The sequence below is a fragment of the Pterocles gutturalis genome, unplaced genomic scaffold, assembly GCF_000699245.1.
Source record: "Pterocles gutturalis isolate BGI_N339 unplaced genomic scaffold, ASM69924v1 scaffold22371, whole genome shotgun sequence".
Classification (NCBI taxonomy): Eukaryota; Metazoa; Chordata; class Aves; order Pterocliformes; family Pteroclidae; genus Pterocles; species Pterocles gutturalis.
Genome location: NW_010098402.1, coordinates 20,783 through 41,414, shown reverse-complemented (window position 1 = coordinate 41,414; position 20,632 = coordinate 20,783). Strand labels below are relative to the sequence as shown.

General features: G+C 39.4%; 1 protein-coding gene across 1 annotated transcript in view; it reads right to left on the bottom strand.

Moving 5' to 3' along the window:
- Positions 1 to 3,016: 3,016 nt before the first annotated feature.
- STXBP4 (syntaxin binding protein 4) overlaps positions 3,017 to 20,632 on the bottom strand; it is a gene marked incomplete at its 5' end in the record, with an annotated part of 37,657 nt that continues 20,041 nt past the window's right edge. Inside the window, 2 exons of the mRNA XM_010072882.1 lie at positions 3,017 to 3,128; positions 8,714 to 8,771. Of these exons, the coding sequence (XP_010071184.1) occupies positions 3,017 to 3,128; positions 8,714 to 8,771 (170 nt within the window). The remainder of the gene's footprint in view (positions 3,129 to 8,713; positions 8,772 to 20,632) is intronic.

The window sequence follows — 20,632 nt, the reverse complement described above, 5'->3', positions numbered from 1 at the left end:
CATCTGTGAAGTTGAGTGTGGTGCCAGTATTCAGGTAACAATTAACACCACTGTGTACCACGACGGTATTTTTCACAATGTCACCTTTACATGGAAAATCAATAGAGACCCAGGAATCATTTATGGCCCCCATGCCACTCCCTTATGAAGCTGTAGGTTCATTAATTTAAAGGATATAACATGCACTTTCATTTCTTTTCCACTTCAATATTTTTATTCTGGAATAAAAATAAAAAGTTGATGTTTACAGTGTTGCATATTTTGACAACTGCTCTTTACAAATTCTTTTTAAGTTCTCCTAAAACCATTTTCTCAATATACACAGTTCAGCTTAATCAAAATAATTTCACAAACTATTTCACAGAAAAGGAAGAGACAAGGGGAGATAGAGAGAAATAACCTAGGAAACAAGTATGCCAGTGTACAAAAATAGATTAGAACATTTGGAGATTGTAGGTACGAAAACGTAGTCTCAGGAACGGAGAATTTGAAGTAGTGAATTATCTCAAGAGGTAATGCTTACCGGAGAAGAAGCTAGATAGATGCAGAGATCTATTTCTAACATCTTTAATTTCTAGGCAAATTTATAAGAGGGAGAAATAGTCTCCAAGTTTCTGCAACGCTCCCATCTGTGGGTGGGGACAGCAAGCAGAGCAGGCAGCACGCCAACATTTTGTCTCGATTTCTCCCCCTCTCGTGCCCAGCAGGCTGTGCGCCGCATGCCGGGAGCCAGAGATCATCCCCAGCTCCCAGGGAGGGCAGGCAGGGTGTGCAGAGCTGTCCTCCTCCAGCTGATGGAACAGAAGGACAGCTTTAAATTGCGCTGAGGTGTCTACAGTCTCTGCTCATGCAGCCTGCCTGATCCATAGTCTCTGTCCCTAAATAGCTTCTCCCATGTGAAGCTGTCACAAAGCCACGAGCGGAATAAATCAAGTCTGCGAGGATCAAGTGGAGATTCAAACCTCTCTGGAGCAGAACTGGAAAACTGGAATCTATACGCAATCTGGACAGTATGGAAGTATGAACTGAAAGCGCCTGTCATGAAGCATCCAGATGACTACTGAGGCTACAGCAAATATCTCAAGGAATTGAGAACATGGTATATCCTCTATGGGTCACGAGCCTGTGCCATTTTCAGAAAAGGGATTGAAATAAAAGTGCACCTACAGTGTCCAGCCCTGAAAATGAAGCACAGGCTCTGTCCCTTCAGCCTGTGTTCTCTGAGGACACAAAGGAGGCTGTGAAGCACGGACAAGCCACTGGAGCAAAACATGGCTAAAGCATTTACGGGTTATTGCTAGGAGAAGTTTTCTTAGAAATATGCTACTGTGGGGCTGCTGAGCAAGCTCTTCTTCCTAATCCACACCACCTGTGTAGATTCGTGGATAATTTGGTTCTGACCTAGTTAAAAGTACAAAGCACATTTGCCTATTTGCTTATTCAATATATCCTGACATCTACTTCCAGCAAAGGCTGCAGAAAACTCTTCTGTGAGCTGCACTTTGTTCCTCCAGGAAGAACATTTGGTGATGTGCTCTACAGCTGACAGGCCAAATGCAGTAGATTGCTATTCAAAGAACAGACTTGGCTTGGATTTTTTAAAAAAGTTATATTCTTTTTGATTCAAAAGGATCAACAGCTAGAGCGTGCCTGGCTTGGCACAGCTCTGTAACGCTAAGGACAGAGCGTAGCACAGGCACCAGAACGGCAAATAACCCTGTTCCTCAGGGTTATAACCTATCTGTTCCTCAGAATGCCACAGCTGCTGCAGACAGACCTCAAAAAATGTGACTGCATAGTCCTTTGTATCGGCCAACAGAGGTGAGCTGGAGTGCAGAAATGTGCCTGAACCTTTCCAGGGATGTTTGGAAGTCCTAAAGCGTGCTGCTCAGAATAACGCAGATCGCAGCCTGTGCCTTCCTCACGCTGTTACAATCCCCTTCTCCTTCTTGGACTGAAGGTCAGAGATTGCGTTTTCCTTTGGCATATTCACAAGTGCTTCTGCAAAGTCTGAGGTCCTTCTTTCATTCATTAGTCAACACCTACCATACATATTATACACATGTAGAGAGAGCCTCCGGAAAAATGCAGCATAGAATCATACATTTGCCAAAGCTGGCATCATACATTGTGCTGTGAATAATGGGATTTTAAATATTCTGTGCTACTGAGGTACAGTGAAACCTGTTCATCAGATTGCCCCAGCACCCCCTGTCATTTTCTACATCCTCTTTAAATCATCACCAATGTGTACAAAATGATTTTGTTCTACTTATAGACCAGCTTTGAGGAGGTGACTGATTTCTGCTGATCCTGGAGGTGGTTTCACAGGTTTCATTGTACTTGAAACTTCACAGCTTCCACTGAAGTATTTGATGCATGTATGTATCGGTTTAGCAGAGTACAAAAGTAGAATTATTCTAATTCTTGCCTCACATTGTTGACAGAGTCTGGTGTCCTCTACCAAAACTCTTTCTTTATACTTGACACCTTACCAAAGACTCATTTTGCTAAAGCCCAACCACCAATCTTAGTAAGTTTTAAAACTCATCAGGGCTCCAATCCTTGTAATAAATTGCTGAATTCCTATTAACAAAACTTATTTGCAAATTTCTTCCTTAAAAATCAGAATTTTCAGTAGTTAAAAGGTATCTACATTACACTCTGTAGCATTAGTTAAAAGAAGGAAAAAGCTCACCTGGCATCTTTCAGTTACCTGGAATTTACCATGTGACATTACAACCAACGGCCCCATTGTACCTCTCCTGCTGGTCAAAGCTGGGAAAATTTTCACTTCAGGTCAGTGAGTTATGCCAGTAAAGAACTCATGAAAAGACTGGATTGAGCCCTAAAACAAGACCGATCCCTGCACACCAGCCTGGGGCAGATTAAGGACTGAAGGGGGGAAACATCACCCGGTACTATTCCATTAGACTAGACAGCACGTAGATTACAAAGTGTGCATCTTCCCACTAAGGTACTAACTAGACAAACTACTTTCTGCCAACAGACATCCTCAGCTCTTGGGCCCAGGATGCTCTCTTATTCCATCGTCATCATCCTCAGAGCAAAGCAAGTTTAGCGTGCTTGTTACAGGATGGATCCACGACGTTGTCTGTGTCACGTGGCTAAAAAGAAACAAGAAACGCTATTAGCAACCCAAAGAGGTTTACCAGTCTCAAAACAAGAAATACCAGCTGGAGTCTGGAGTTGTAAAGATAATGACAACACTTTCAAATACAGAATTCTCTTCTTCTTACTAACTATGAGATTTTACAAACAAAATGTGGAGTCCTCTGGGTGCTAGAACCTGGACTGAAGGTCCCATTTCCCAATACATCAGAGAGAATGCTTTTGTTAGACGCTTCTGACACAGCCTGGTGACATTTCCTGCTAATAGAGCTGTAGACAATTAACCCAGCAGCAGTGTACAGCCCAGACCAGCAACATCTTGCAGAACTCCAACAAGCTGACAAGGTATGAACACTGCCATCATCCCAGTTAAAGGCGGAGGCACAGTGGGCAAGAGGAAGTTGATCAAATGTAGAATCACATCATACGCTCAGTTTGTTAGAACATGAACTAACATTCCAGCCTCATTGAGCCATTCCTCTTACAGAAAAAGGATGATGAATAAATCCAAAAAAAGGACATTCTTTACATGTCCTCTAGACCAAATTCTGGACATGCTTCCACAGCCTTTCAACACATAATAAAAGGGAGTCAGTACTTCAAACCCTACATTTGACTTGCAGTCTAAGCTGCTTTATGCTTTTGGTAAGGTTCTATATGAATGGAAAGAAGCTGATGGAGGCTTGGTGAGGACAGATAAATGTTGCAGGCTCACTGTGTGCGGGTGAGAACACCGCACACCTCCTGACTGGTGGTATGCATGCTAGCCATACTGTGTGTGGGCAAGACACAGCCTCTTCTCCCTTCTGGAATAGTGTGTTCTTGGTAAAGGAAATAGCTTCTCTGCACTTAAAAAAAAAAAAAAATCTCGCTAATAAATTCACAGTTTTTACAGTCATGTCAGTGCAAAGATGAATTTTGTAATGTAAGTTCATTATAAGAACTAGCTGAAAAATATTGTACATACAATATACACCATAAGAGACAGCTCTTCTCAGAGCTTCTACCGTACAGTGTACCTATAGCCCCTGGCTACCTTCACCCTTCAGGTGCATTGGTTTAACTAAATCTGAAGTGCCATGATGGAACTATTCCAGATTTACCTTTTCAAGTGAAAACAGGTTTTGTCTTTCTATCTTCAGGAATACTCTCCTGAATTTCTGATTATGGAAACCGATACGTTAAAGGAGGAATTTGAGTCAACGTCCCACTACACTGAGCTATGGGGATGGGATCACTATTCCAGTCACCATGATCGTGCTGTGATCTTACCTCGTATTCACAGCTTTCATTTGAATATACTGAGCTCAGAGTAAGTTGGATATGACGGGGACAACACTACTGGTCACCAAGAGGTAAATATGATGCCAACGTAAATCACCTCTCAAGCTGCCTTAATAGACTAACCTATCTCTGAACTGGTCATCAGGTCTTCTCTCATACAAATTATATGCAAAAATTCTCCCAGATCTTTAATAGTGCAGAATTGTGGTATTGAAATCACGACTACAATTTTCTATATTCAACGGCACAACATTGCCAAGAAAGAACTAGTTTTCGCCCATTTTCAAAACACATGGGGCCAAACTTTGCTCTAATGTCAATCTGCGGTAAACGCTTCTGATCTGAACTCAGTTCTGTTAAACTTGCACTAGACTGTAACCCACGAACACTTCTATTGGGACAGTTTGCTTTAAACCCTTTGCCAAAATCCTTACTAGGAAAAGAACTCTCCTAAATAACCATTAAGTCCAGATACCATGTCTCACATTGTAGACAGACACACACAATATGCACAGATTATTTAGGCACAGAATAAATGTATAAACCTCGGGCTCTTTATTTTTAGCTCTCCAAAAGTGCTGTGGCTAAAGAGCTTTGACATAATCAGTCCGAAGAGATAATCCCAGATTTACTGGTTTGCAGAACATTCTTGTATTAGAAATACATCCTCTCTGATTCGTGTGTTAGGGCCAGCAACAAAAGTGAGAGGGAATCCAAAACTATGCCTAGGTTTTGCTTAATTGATGAAACTGTTTTGAAGATTAAAGGAATATTTGGAGAGCCAGCATTGCAAATTCTAAACGTAAAACATTTTCCACTTGCAAATGTTCCCGTTCAAATTTCACATTTTCAGAGCAATTAACAATATTTAAAGATTTTTAGGTTTTCAGACAAGTCATTGCTACCGGAGGGTAGCCAAATTTATTGTTAGAAAACAGAAACATCTGAAATATGTCAGTAGCTTATTCTGTCTTTTTAACATTAGTAAATTGCAGGACAAATTTTAGAGCTTGGAAAAACAAAACATGAGAACACAGGCATTTTTTTTGGCAAAGAAATGGTAGCAAATTATTTAAAAAACCATTATAATTACCCCCCTTATGGCTTTTACTTCTTTGCAAGGAAAATGATTTATTTTAAAATGAGAACTTAAGACAATCTTTTAGGAAAAGAATAATTCCAAGACAAATTAATGGAAAACATGTCTGCACCTTTGTTAGATTTTGAGCACTATCAAGACATGCTTTTCACCTTAAATTGCATTCTCCAACTAGGGCCAGACCCTGGAGCCTAACAGGGAATCACGAAGGGTCTGGCAGAAAACACAACTGCTGTGGGTCACTGGGCAGGATGCTGAGCTACAAAGCAGTCATGCGGTATTCTTTTAAGTTGGGTTTTGTTGGGTTTTTTTTGTTTTTTTTGTTTTTTTTTCCCCATTTGACATGGGACAACATTCATAACACCTGGCTGAATTTTTCCAGTGCACCAGGGTTACTCAGCTTTAAAAGGAGCAATCTTGTGCAAGACCCACTTGTTCAAGATCTGTTCAGGAGGCAGGATGCAGCCCTAAACAATGAACCAGTCAAACCCTCCTAATGAATAGGGACCATTCCTCATTAGGGGCCAAGCAGGGTTTAGTTGTATCTGAACTCGGAAAGCCAGATTCTGGCTTCATATGAACCCTGTGCTTCTCACCAAATTGAGCAGTCCTGGGATGGAAGTGAAAGCAGAACTCTGCTCTTATGAAACAACACAAACCCCAAGGCAGCTATTTCCTCCCCTAAATGAACATACCCCATAACCTAAATCCATAACAGCAATTTTGCTAAACTTTTAATCTTTTTTATCTTACTTTTTGATTTCCCAAACTTTAAAATGCAATTATGCTCAGCTCAAGAGTACTGACGCTTGATGGAGCTTTTACCGATCTGTGCACAATTGGAAATTTTTGCAAAGCCATTGTCGCAGTGCAGTACGCTGGCAACCGTGAGGCTGAGATGCAGGAAACTGCAGACTCTGAAAGCTTTATGCCTTAGTGCTTCCACTGCTGTTACTGAAATAATAATTTAAAAAGATGTAGCAAATAGCACTGCTAGATGTAGATGCAATGGGCCGGAAGGGGACACGCTCTATACTACCCAGAAATATATTCCATATTGTGCTTTTTTAGTTTTTTGGAGTTACATGCACATCCCAGTGGGAAGTTGTGAAGTTGCTGGGAGAGGAGTACGTGCCATCTGCTAGAGGACCAGCAATCTGGGAGACCAGGCGCTCCTTTGGCACACACGGGTACGCAGGGCCCCTTGGAGGGTAATAGAGGTGAGAGTGACAGGAAAACACAGAACAATGCCACGGAATGAAGATCCCAAAACTGAGCCCTTCATTGAGAGGTTATACCATCTTCCCTGCCTGCTCGTGCACACAATCTGTCTGGGTAGCTCTTTGCTGGACGACACACAGCTTTGCAAGAGTTGTTTTAATTACTACCTTTGTCTTTTGTTGCTGGGTCTGTTTCTGTTCCCCTTGTGTTCGGAACAGCCGTTTGCTTTGCAAAGATCCTTTTTCTCTTTAAAACCCACTGTCCCAAACCTTGCACCTTGGAGAGGGCACCCGGCTCTTTCATCTCTATTTTACTCGTACTTCTCTAGCTTGCTAACACAACCCATAGGCAGTTTGGGAAGGGTTTTTTTATCGTATTTATCAAAATCAGTTTATTTGAAATTAAGCTTTCATTTTTTCTTTCCTCTTTCTGTTAACATTGGCTTAAGACTGGACCCTCTCTCAAGACAACATTTCAAAAGGAACATACATCATATAACTGTAGGGTAAAGATCGTAAAAGATGCTGGGCAGGTCCTGGAAGTGACCAGAACTTTTACTCGCTGTATTGGACTGAGAGCACTTGTCACCTCGTGGAACTGTGCCCTAAGTTGACACAAATGTTTCTTGTATTTCCCTCAGGGATCACAGATTTTGCTGGAGTATTAATTAAAGATTGAGGGATATAAAGTGAAACCTCAGAAGACAGTCTCGCTATTTATTCCTTCATTAAACTGATTAAACACTTGTCTACTAACACAAATCTATGAGCGATCTCAGAAGGCAGCTATCACTGGGAAGAAGGTTTTTACAGGCAAATAGCATGCTGTATCATCAAAAATTGTCAACAATAAACAAGTGGCCCAATATAAAATGAAAACAGGAATAACAGTAGAATAGGAGCCCAGGCTGAATAAGGCCAGAGGTCTGAGTGACAGGACATACAAACTTGTCACAGTTTTAAAGCACCACCTGAAATCTGTCTCACCCGAGTATTAGCCAACTCCTATGACCCTAAAAGTGCCGGTTTAATACACACAGTTACGCATAATCCTGTGTCTCTAAGTGAATAGCATAAAGATTCTGGTGCAGCGTATTTGCAAATGCACCAGAACAAAAAGCTGAGCGGTGCTGGTTTTGGGAAGAATCGCACAACAAATTTAACAGGAGTCTGAACATCCACAGTTCCCGTCCTGCTCATAGCAGTAACTAGATGGGTGAGACTTAGACCTCTGGTCGCATCAGACTAAGAGTAAAATTACCCGGCAGAGGTAACAAAGGATTTGTAAGTCTAGAGCAAAAAATAATTTCAGCTTCATGTATTTTCTCATGGAAGAAATTTTAACAGCTGCCTTAAGTGCTCGGCCAGAACCTGGCCAGGGTGTGCGGTATCTGCGGAAGCTGAGAGAATGTTTCTCCATTTTGGTTCTTGATATTAAAAAACAAACAACCGCTCAGGAAAAAAAAAAATTGCCCAACCAAAAGCAGCTTAAGGTCTTAACATTCTTGTATTACAAGTTCATGTTATCATAAAATCCAATGCCAAGTTTCCTGGTTTTACATCTGAGATGATTTTCCTTATAGTTGTGCAAAATGATTTCAGTGAAAATCAGAGAAACTGAAATACCTACAGCCCAAATATCTGTCAATAAACCACTTCTAAACCTTAGAAACTATTACCCTGGCTCTCTGTAAGTCATCATTAATTTTTAGTTAGCAAAATGTCTTACACTAAATCATGGCTGTGTCTTTTAACAAGAGATGTCTTTCTCCATTCAACAGTGACTGTGAACCTGCTGGACGTCGAAGTCACAGAAACCAGAAGAGAACAAGTGATGTTGGTAAGAAAGAGGTATTTAAAACATACAACAGTTGTTGCTGTTTTACTCATTTCTTCTATTAATTCTAGCTTTTAAAATGTGTTTAGTTTGAAGTGCTTTTATTCCAACACTGACCCATCTTCCCCCAGAACTACTCACTTGATAAAGTATTTGATTCCATCCGCTGTATACGCTTCTTCCCATCCATAAGGCAGACCTACGAGGAAATGAAGAAATGTCTCTCAAAGCTCAGGTGACACGAAGAACATAGTTCTGAAACGGTGTCAGTTAGAAGGGCTGTAATTCCAAACCATGTCATAAAAAGATTATAAATTAGTTCTTGCTATTTTTGCAATAGATAATGATATAAACAATGCCATTTAATCAATATTTGCTGTGCTACAAAGCCATAAACCATTTGATGATACTTTCACTACTTGCATTTCTGTTGTAGAAGCTGGCAGCCTGGTCACACAGAGTGCAGCAGTTAACTCTTCTTGAACTTTTTATTGTAATTTACACCTATATGAAGAGACCAAACCCCACCAAGTCTGTGGTTTGCTGAGGTCTGTTTTACTCTGCTCTTACAGCTATTACATACAGATGCTAGTAACTGTCTGAGGTAGAAGTCTGGGCAGAATCAAATCCTCTGCTGTTTGGTTTATCACCAACTTCTGTGTTTATACATAATTATTTGGAAATGCAGACACAAACTCCAAGACACTTAGAGACAGATTCAGAGAAAATATGTACAGATATTTGTATTTGTATTTATCTATGTCTACAGATCCTGACAAAGGTTAATCTGCTTAATCCATTGCTTAATTTTGTGATTTACACTAATGTTTCTGGGAATTGAATTTAATACTGCAACGTTTAGCATAAATTAAAATAAATAATTCTGAAAGGGTGCAATTTTTACATGCACTAAGAAACTGTGTTTTCTTTTTCCCTTTTGTAATTATCAGTCATGCTAAGCTTAAAAATTCAATCCTGGACTTTGTTCTTAGTTTGAAAGTCCTGTCTACAAGAATAATGAGTAACATCTTTAGTAAGGTACTATATCACTTTAAAAATTCAGTTTTCATGGGAAACCTTTACCTTCTTTATTACTATTTGTTCAAAATCAAATGTGAAAATTGCCAGAAAAAGAAGCATCAGTCAACATCCAAAAATGCTCCTGATGTATGCTTTGGTGATACTGTAACGTTTACCAAGGGAAGTGCAAGGTCCCGAAAAACCTCCCTTTTTTGGAGACTAGAAATTTATATAAAATTAAAATATGCATGAAAAATTGTTCTGCAAGTGCTTGAAAGCCATCTTGAAATGTTAGTGTCTTAGGAGTTACACTATTTTTGTTTAAGTCACAGTATATCTCAAAGACCAGCTCATTAGAACCATCTGTGAGCCTGCTTTAGATTTAAACCTTTTATTTGGAAAATGTGCTGGACTGCACACACCATATGATCCTTGATAGCTGCCTCATACCAAGGCATGCCCTAGGTGCACACATGTATATATATTTAGTTCTTTCTTAAAAAGGCTTGTTTTCTTTTCTCCCATTGTCACACCTTTGTCTCTAGTGCGGTCCTTACTTCCTAAAAATCTGGAAAGGGATAACTTCAGTTCTCAAAGATAAACAGAGTTCATTACAGCTACTGCATCACGACTCAGCACAGCGGAGCAGATACAAACCATCTGAGAAGTCATTATACCTGTAGGCACCAAGCGAAGAACAAGAAGTAAGTCTACCAAAACTCCAGAACTGGTAACTGTAGAGCAGCACTGTTAATGTTTGGTACAGGTTAAAAAGCAAAAAGCACATAGGATTATTTTTTCCTTTCACTTTTACCCTCTATTAGTCACTTATCTCAGGCTTCTTCCATTTTCAGTTTAGCACAGATCTATACAATCTGTTCCTCAAAACACACCACCTACTACCTTTGAGAGAGAATAATCCACAGCTATTTCCCTTTAAATACAAGGTAGTTGCTGTGTAACAGTTTTCCAGCTCTGACTTCTATGAAGGAAGGAAGAAAAGGATGTTTTAAGTTATAAATATGCTAGACATGAGCTCCAGTTCTTCCTTCCTCTCCCATAAAAGATGGGAACTTTATTCAACTTGGATATTTTCTAATTATTTAAATGGCAATAGGATTCATCCTTCAATTGCTTCCATCTGCCCTGGCCTTTCCTTGTTCCTGCATGCAACATGCATATCCAAAATAAATGACAACAGACTTCCTCAATTACGAATAAAACCTCAGCACCTGCTCCATGCTCACATGGATCCCCTACATCACCTGTTTCATTCAGCAGTGATAAGTACACTTTTTTCACTAGTAATTTGATTTAAATTGTCTTTTTTTTTTCTCTTCTTCTAAATTAGAAACAGTACTTCGGTGGCAATGATAACTACGAATAAAACCTCAGCACCTGCTCCATGCTCACATGGATCCCCTACATCACCTGTTTCATTCAGCAGTGATAAGTACACTTTTTTCACTAGTAATTTGATTTAAATTGTCTTTTTTTTTTTCTTCTTCTTCTAAATTAGAAACGGTACTTCGGTGGCAATGATAACTGATGCTCTATTCTTTTCTTAACCACGAAAGACTGTGCTTTTCAAAAGCACTGAATACATTTGTCACCTGTAAGTGGAACTCTGGAGATACCTCCACAGCTTTATTTGCCTTTTTGATTTTACAGGCATCAGGTTGTACATCCTATCCACTCTTTACAAGCTTCAGAGTTTCACCTACCTCTGTAGGTTTTTCACTGCCTTTATTTTCCACATTTTTGCTCTTTCTCCACTAGTTTTTTACTGCTGTTCCCTTTACTGTTAGATTTGTACTTATGTTTCCTGGGATTTCCCATGGTAGCCAAGCAGCTCTCATGTTTTGCATCGTATTTCCCTAGACATCACCTTCACTTCCTCCAAGCTCATTTTCGCCATGAATCATGCATAAGTTGATCCACTACATAGTGCTATATTTTTTCACAGCCTCCAGGGTGAGATTTGTTGCCTGTCCTAGGACTTGCTTTGAAAGACTGTGAAGCTCTCACCTGGAGTAAATGGGAGGTAAAGGAGCTCAGAGAGTCAGAAATACAGTCTGAAAGCTGCAGGATTTAGCCCATATGAACTCCAGCAGTTTCCTACATATTCATCATCTCTTCTGTGAATTGCCACAGTCTTTGATGAAACTTCATAAATAATATATCTTGGCTGCAGTTTTCTGCATATATAATTAAAAAATTTACAGATCTACAATATTTTAAAATAATTTATTTCCAGCAGAAAATACAGGGCTTCTTGCTATTCAAATATTAGTGATTATTTATCTTTTGCAAGGTAAAGAAAACGTAAAACTGCAAAAGTAATTATTCCCGCAAAAGAAATGGAATACAGTCCAAAGCATCCTTCGCTCAACTAGAATAAATATGTCTCATGAGGGGTGCACGTCAGCCAAGATACATTTATACCCTGCCATTATTTTGTTCTGAGTATAGACACTTCATTAGGGATAATGGAAAGGAGGTTTCTATAATTCTATGTGAAAAACAACAACCCCTTGCTGTTGTATAGATACCAGCAGTGCTGCAGCTGTGTCCCTGGTGACTGCCTGCCTCCTCAGCTGGGAGCTGCCTGCTGGGATAACCACTATTGTCAAGTTAACGTTATAGGAAGCAGAAAGGGAGTGAACCCCTAGGGCAAACAAAATTTCCCTGATACTTGATAAAGTGTGGATCTCATGGATCTTTATCACTTCCTCAGATCAACAGGACAAAGAAAATGCACCAGCACTGATACGTGGTTGGCTGCAGTGAGTAGAAAGACAGACAGCAACCCAAATTATCAATTGTACGAAGCGACAGATGTTGAAGATTTTTCCCGTTCTTTCCAAGACAGAACGCTTATACTGTCCCTCGTGCTTCAGTACAGCCTACCTGCAACAAAAGCCGCACATCGCATGATCAATCAAAGTGTGTCGCCAAAGGAAGAAGGAGGGAAATACAAAAATTAGGAACAAGCCTCATTTTCCTGGGCAGTTATCAAACCCAGAAACCGTGCAGTAGTGTAGTTGTTTTTTCTCCCCAATAAGTTAGTTTAAAATATTAAAGAAATGTGGAGATCAGCAGATGTAACTAATAACAGCAGATCCATAGCATGAATATTCAGTTGACTCAAAACTGCCAGTCTAAATACTGCAGTCCTAAATGTTTTGTTTTTCTCATTTTCTGACAAAATTACTGAAAGGAATCGAGAGATTTAGAGACTCTAGTAAGAATTGCTCAAAAATTTACTGTTCACTAGGATTTTATCTAGATTTGGCCAGAGTGGGACTATTTAGATGCTTCAAGGTAAGTATGTCCTTAAGCGCTTTATTTTGGCCCCAAGGGCAGACTTTAAAACCCAGCTTCCCTTACATGCGGCCACACAAACATTACTGATGAAGCTGAGAAGACTGCTTAGGGATAGCCGCCTGCTAGAGGTGGGAATCTCACCCTAAAACCTCTTTTGCGAAGCATAAACGTCTTTCCAGCAGTGTTCACAGCTTTGTCTGGCTACGACTCATTTCCTGCCAGGGCTGCAGCTTTATTATTAAACCGCCGCATCTGGAATTCATAGGAAGTATCGAGCTTAAGGGATGTAATATCTATCTGGAATTCAAAAGCCACATAGTATAGGTACTCAGTCTCACAATGAACACATTCTTTGACCAACAACAGAAATAAGAATGTCTTTTTTACATATCCTTTTACCTAGCTTGACTTTTCCACTTACACATATTTTTTTCAGGTCAAAGGATGATCTAGCTCAGAACTACTTCTTATCTACCTCCTAATGATTTATTTATATTTAATATTACTATTCTCCAAAATGAAAGTTTTTGCAGAAATAGGATTTACCTGTTGTAAAAGTATTTCTGATACAGAAGATTTGCTAGAGGACATTACAACAGTTTTCTCCATTGCTTAATAAATGAGGTTTTGAATTCTGATCTCTCTTCCATATATATATTCAGCTCTCCTCGACACTTAAACCTGCCTCATGTGGCCTCAATAATAAAGCAAAATTTGTTAGTTAAGATCCCCAATGCCTTTGGCTCTTTGAGCTGTCTGGCAATGCAAAGAGGATGGAGAGCTGGAGACGTGACTTGCTGGTTCTGAGTTACCTGGTCTTGGACTCCTGAGTGCTACTGGAACATGGGAACATCCCAGAGATGAGACTGGAGCTATCACAGGATGCGAGAGCGGCAGAGGAACTCCTCTGCGAGTTATGCAATTTGACACAGCTGAAGGAAAAATTTGTGGAGAAATATTCACCCTTGTTTGCCAAGTGTGTTCAGTGGGGTGCAGGCACAAAACGACCCTTTATTTTTTAAGGCTGTCAATAACACAGACTGGATTTTATTGCTTGTTTGAGAATGAAGTATAAAACCTCAAGTTCAGAAAAACAGCTTTCAGAAGAGAGTATGCACTTCTGGCATTTGCTTGTGTGCCACTATTCTTTAGGCCATTTCGAGTGCTCTTCCCACAAACAAATGTATTTCATTTTATGAATAATATTCTGCTAAAGGGACATTCCATTCCTTCCTTTCACATATCAAATTCCATTGTAAAGAAATTGTTCTTTTTCTTTTGTTGTTGGTAATTTAATAAAACAAAGATGGAGTAAGTAGTTTTCAAGTGGAGATATCTGGGAAATACTAGCAGCTGAATTTTATGCTAATTTAGAGGATGGCTGGCAGATTGGCTTGTCTCCCTTCAGTCTTGTTCCTAGAAACCATGCTTCAGGAAAAATAGTTTTCTTACTTTGGATATTCAGGGCATGGTGAAAGATGACCTTGTGTTTCCCCATTTCCTATTAATCATAAGGTATTAACCCATCTATGTTGGCAAACCCATTAATCTCTTATTAAAACAATTACATTGTATCAAGTTACAATTTAGAATGAAAGTTATAAAACAGTTTCCTTCTGGTGCTGAAGCATTATATGATCAGCTTTAAGATCTTTATGGTAATTCTGAAATGCAAACTGTTATACATGTTTTTCTTCTTACACTTGCCTGCGGATAACTTGGTACAGTTAATTAGAAACAGTATGGATACAACAGAAATGGTAATATATGAACAATGATGAGTCAGATGACTAATTTCAGGAAATAAGAATGACCTCAATCGGTACATGTGGTCAGCCACTGCTGAAGACATATTGCTCTCATGCCTAGCAAATAAAGAAATCCAAGTTTAGAACAAACTCTGTCCAGTGTGTGCACTTAAGTTCTCGAGAAATGAGTGAGAGCTATAGTCATCCGAGCAATGCTGTTGCTGCTATGTGTCTTCAAGAAGGATAAAGGCTTGTCTTCCTGAAACATTACTTTAAAAATCTACCTTTTCAGAAGCTGAACATTGGAAATACAACAAAAACCCAAAACTACATATTTTCAAATAAAGACTCACATTATCCTTTCAAATAAAGTTTTAGGTACGGTAGGATTCGAGCAATTTGGACCGTTATTAAAATGAGAAGCAAACAGTTGAGCTGATGCTCATTTTTATCCATGCAGGAGGTAAGCAGAGAGAGTACAAAATAAGCACAATACGCTTAACAAGGGCAATAAAATAAAATTCTGCGTAGTTGATGGCAATCAAATGTGTACAACCAATTACACAGAGATGGCAATTACACCAGAGCTTGCAGTACATCCTTCGTGATCACATTACTATAAAACATTCTGACTTTTCCAGGGAATGGAAGAGTACAACAAATTGAGTACTGAGCTGCTTCACCAAACAGAAGCTGTTCTAAGGGCCGCTGCAGAAGATACAGACTTTTGTGAGAATGGGGAAGGTAAGCCACTAGCAACCGACACAAAAAACCTGCCAGCCTTTGGATGAGTCCTCCTTTCAGCCCAGAGGTAAAACAGAAGATTCGTCCCATTACCTACAGTCACAGGCTGGAAGCTGAGCATCTGCACTGGCTCCTGATGGGAAACTGGGAACACTCCTTAGTGGACAAAAAGCCAAAGAAAGACCGCGTTCCTTGAGATGCTGACATGAAAGGAATTCCAACTACTATTAATGATTATTATTTTTGTAATATAAACACCTTTCAATAAAAAAGGAATTATTTAGCAACTTATATTGAAAAAAACCAAGCTTCTTATTTCAATGTGCTTATACTACAATCACCAGGTATCACATTGGGCTTTTGCTGCACCTTTGACAGCCAGAAGTTCAACAATCGATTTTGAGGAGGCTGAGATACCATTAGGCCATATGTCCTTCCACGTTAGAGCTACTTTAGTCGTGAATGTAATATGTTTGTTTAGTCGTTAGGTCGGGAAAGCATTGAGCCCTCTAAGGTAAGAGATACGAAAGCAGAGAGGAGTTTAAGACTCGCTCATTCTGACCAGACAGTGAATTACGCATAATCCACTGGCTCATACTATTTGCTTTTTAAAATGCATTTAACATACTGATTATCTGACAATTATTTTTGTATTTTTCACCTACACTGCTTCTTACTAAAATGCTACTGGATGTCTAGTGAAAATACATAAGAATGCAATGACCAAGCCCCCCAAATTCTTTTGTTTCTTGGGATTTAAGAATCCGTGGATGAGGTGGAGACAATACAGAAAATCAGAGAACTGCAGAATGCAGAAATCGACCTCTTTTGCAGAGAAGGCTGCAAATAAAAAAAATAATCATACCAGTGCTCCATATCCTCTAGTGGCTCCCATCTGCTTTAGTTTGCCAACGCAAAGATGGTTTATTTTATTTTTAATGTCAAAGGCTGCAATAACAGTCTCAATTAGTGACACGGCAGGAGAAACACAGTGCCCTAGGATTGTACAGCTAGTACTGCTTCCTAATAAGATTTTAAAAATGGTTACGATGATCCCCATTACATTTTTTTTCAGTCTCATCCATTAATCAAGCAATAGCTTTAAAAAAAAAAAATAATTCCTTTCTATGAATTAATTGCAGGCATTTTTCTACAGTTTTCCAGTGTTTGCTGTTAACATGGGTGCTGTCTATTTGGGACTGGTCCAGAACACACCATTATTTCCATTGCTGACTGAATCCACTACAATTTACAAAGTAATTTCTGAGAAATATTTGCATAAGTTAATTTAAAATTCATTTTGATTACACCTACAAGTCTTCTTAAACTGATGAAGAGAAGTCAGGAAACACGTTATTTATTATAAAATTAAGGAAATAATCCATAACTGGGGAATTGTACAGAAATACCATATATACGTTAGATTTTAATACTGGTTTTTAATTTCCTCTACATATAGGCTAAAAAAGTTAAATTCATAAATGTAAAGTACTCTCTGAAAAACATTCTTGTTCTGAATTAGTACAATCCACTTCCAGCTGATGAAAATAATCTGGAATAACACATTCTTATTCCAGAAATACCAGCCTCCGCACACAGGGCGTTCCCCACCAGGACCAGGTGGTTAGGAATAGCCTGGAACACTTCACGGCATGGCCCAGCCCTGAAACATTTCTTTTTTCCTCAGTTTCCCTACTCTCTTACTCCCCCGATTACTCTCTGTTCCGGAATTCATCCATCTCCTCCTTTCCTTGCTGGATCAACCTCTCTTGTCACCATCTATTGTGCCATCCACCCACCTCCATCATGTCATCTCATACCGCTCGCTGACGCATGGGATTGTTAAAGATGAGCTTAATTAGAAAGCATTCATTGGTAACAAATTAAAATGTCTAAAATTAGAATTGAGCAGAAATTGTCTGAGATTTAAAAGTAATAGTATTACATGATACGATGATATGCCTTTCTTGCTAAGTAATATCTTGCTTTTTTGCGCTGATGATGAAATTAAACTGTGCAGGGGGCTGGCAGGAACCACCTACAATAGAGAGACACAGAACTACGCTCTGCTGAGCTCACTTCACAGTAAATTCAGGGCCAAAGGAATACTTCTTCCTTTTGAAGCAAGAATTGTAAAAATACATTAACACAAAAAAATCCTTTGAGCCTGTTACAAAAACCACTGTAGCTACATGTAAATTAAAAAAGGGTTTTATTTACCATAAGATGGGACTCTAAAGCCAGCATATTTTAAAAATAACGTCAAAAGTTCTTAGAAACTAGGAGATATCTTTCCTTTTTTTGTTATAAATCTGAAGGGGGAAAAAAATTCCACCATGTGCCTAGATTAGCATACATTATTTTACCCTAACTGCAAAGGATCCAAACAGAATACCTGTAGTGATCAGCGCTGCATGGTAACACCGTCATCCCTAACTCCCAGCTAATGGTATGTGTGCTTTATGGCACGAGGTAAGAGATGTAGCACGAGACTTAATGCACATTTTGTACCTCACTTTGGTCTCCTTCATAAGCACCAAGCAATTATGTTTTCCCCTTGCAAATTCTGCTTAAAACACACTTTTAAAGAAGCTCCCTATATCATTCTTGGCAATCAACTTTCTCTGTACTTCTTTCCATTTAAATTCTCACACTTGTGCACCATATATGTCTAAGGAACTCTGCTAGCCCTCAGCTTCTCACTCCTACCTACTGAAAAAAAGTGAAAAAATGTGACAACTGAAGGAGCTGTCAGAAAAGCATACCAGCCCTCTTCGACAAGATGAGCACCGATAGCTTTAGCACACATTGACACTCGAAACAAAGGTCTGTTCATCCCCCCCCGCCCCGCAGCTTTAATCCAGCTCTCTCAGGATGCTTGTAGTTGTGAAGCCACAGAAAATTAACTTGGCGTTAACTGCACAAAAATACGCACAACTCCTTTGGTTGAGCTCCATATTGAAGTGGTTATTTTATTTTTTGGTACCAGAAATGATGCGACAGCCGCTCCCTGACTGGTGTGGGACATACGTACCCCAGAGAGACATCGGGTCACCCACCGCTCCCCAGAACCAGGTGACTACACCTGACCTGTGCTTGTAAATCAAGAGAGGGATGTCAGCCCCGAGTCCGAGACACCGGTCTGGGATTGAGACCTCAAGGTTCAGTTCCTGTCTCACCTATTTCCTCTGTCCATGAGCAATTTGCATCTCCATGCTACAAAATTCAGAAGGTTTCCCCCCCCTCTTATGTCAAAACATCATACTATAATTACGGATTAATATACTAAACACCTAAACATTATATCAACAGAAACTAACAGAGGGACAATTTAGGAAGAATTTACCATCCAGTAAAATTGTCGATTCTGGAGAGTTTTTGACTTCAGTCTCCATAGTTACCAAGAGCAAGTACAACTCAAATGGGAAGAGAAACAAAGTCAATTAATTTTTTCACACTGGGGTCACAGTATGAACTAAGCACGTTCATAGACTTCTAAAGGTCTGCTCTTTAATGAAGCTTTCCTTCAGAGATGCTGGAAATGAACCTAACGAGACTGCACTAATCTTGTCAGCTTATCTGCCTTTTAAGGTATAATAATATCACTTACTTATTTTTCATTATTAAAATGTTTTGATTTCAAAGTCAGTACAGACAGTGCCTATTCAAAAGCTGACTCATCTTTTCTCATTAAAGGTAAGTGAATGGAAAGGGAATAAATTGCTTTTCTAGCAGCAACAACAGAGTTCTGAAATCTAGGTCACATTAAAGAACTGTCTTAAATACATGCTTTAGACATTCAATTGTCTTTTTCCTTGCTGTGAAACACTGGGAATAAGAGACGTGTTCAATTACCAATAAATTAGCCAGCAACTTATTCATAATTGATACTTTAAATATATATATATTTTTTGACCAGGCTATAAAATTATTCCATCCTTATTAGTGTCACCATTTATCTGGCTTCTCTGCTTGTACATCATTACTGAAATGTTCTGATTGTCAGACATCAAATTAGACAAGTGGGTTCTAATTTCTAGGTCCTGTAACAATGCCCACAACTAACACCAGTGAGGTGAAAGCAACGTCATTCCTCACTCACATCCGACAACATGTGGTTTTAGTCTGAGCAAAGAGAGTTTGGGGATAATTCAGGATTTAAAACCCATTAGTAAAAGGACATTTCTTTGAAATGTCGTTGAAAAACAGGATTAGGGTTTTGTACGAGCTTGACTAACTGGATCAAATGTTTGAAATAAATAGGGTGTAATTCAACAAAGACAAAAGCAAAGTACTACCCTAGGTACAAATACCAACTGCACAAAGCAAGTGGGGTATGTCTAGCCAGCCTTTGGCTCAGTAGAAAAGGCTCTGGAAGTACAGGAAAGTCCAAATTTCGTATTTTTCAGGAACACGAAGCTGTCAGGGAAAGGGAACACCATTTGGGGACACACAAGAGCTGGTGCGCTATATATTAAATCAAACAACCTTATTCCATTTTTGGTTCCCACAGGAAGGTCTCAACTACAGAACTCGATATGATTTTGATGAATTGGAGAGAATTTGGAGAAATGCAAGGGTGATGAAATGGCTGGAAGACACACTCTGTAAGGAAAAAAGGAGCAAACTGATATGAGTTTATTTTGGGGAATGGAAAACGGAGTGGAGACACAATATAGTCTTCAAATAGTTAAAAGCTGCCACAGAGAGGAAAGCAGTAGGGTGTTTGCAATAACGACAGAGATGAAGACAAGTAGTAATGAGCTTGAACTGCAACGAGGAAGATTTAGGCCAAAGGAAAACCTTTCTAATGGCAAAGATAATTAAGCATGGGAATAGTTTGCCTAAAGAAGCCACTGGATATGCCAGATCGATATCTGCTTGGATTCAGGGAGATATAGCTCGTGTTGCTGGAGGCAGGCGGATGCACTGCCCAATTGCTGGAGGTCCTTTCCAGCCAAATCTTTTTCCTGTCTGAGCACTAGCTTTGGAAACTTCTGTGTAATTAACATTACATTCAGACATTTCTTCTGCTTCCCATTTGCAAGGCATTTTTATGTCTTGCATTCATAGGAATAATATATTTTAATTATATTCTGTACCAAACAAACCTCCGCTTCTCTCCTTCCAAGTACTTATTGTAAAACCAAACCAGTTCTGGCCCAAGAAATTGGCTTTACAGGATGTTTTTCAGGCTTGCCAGATAGCATCTAAACTCCCA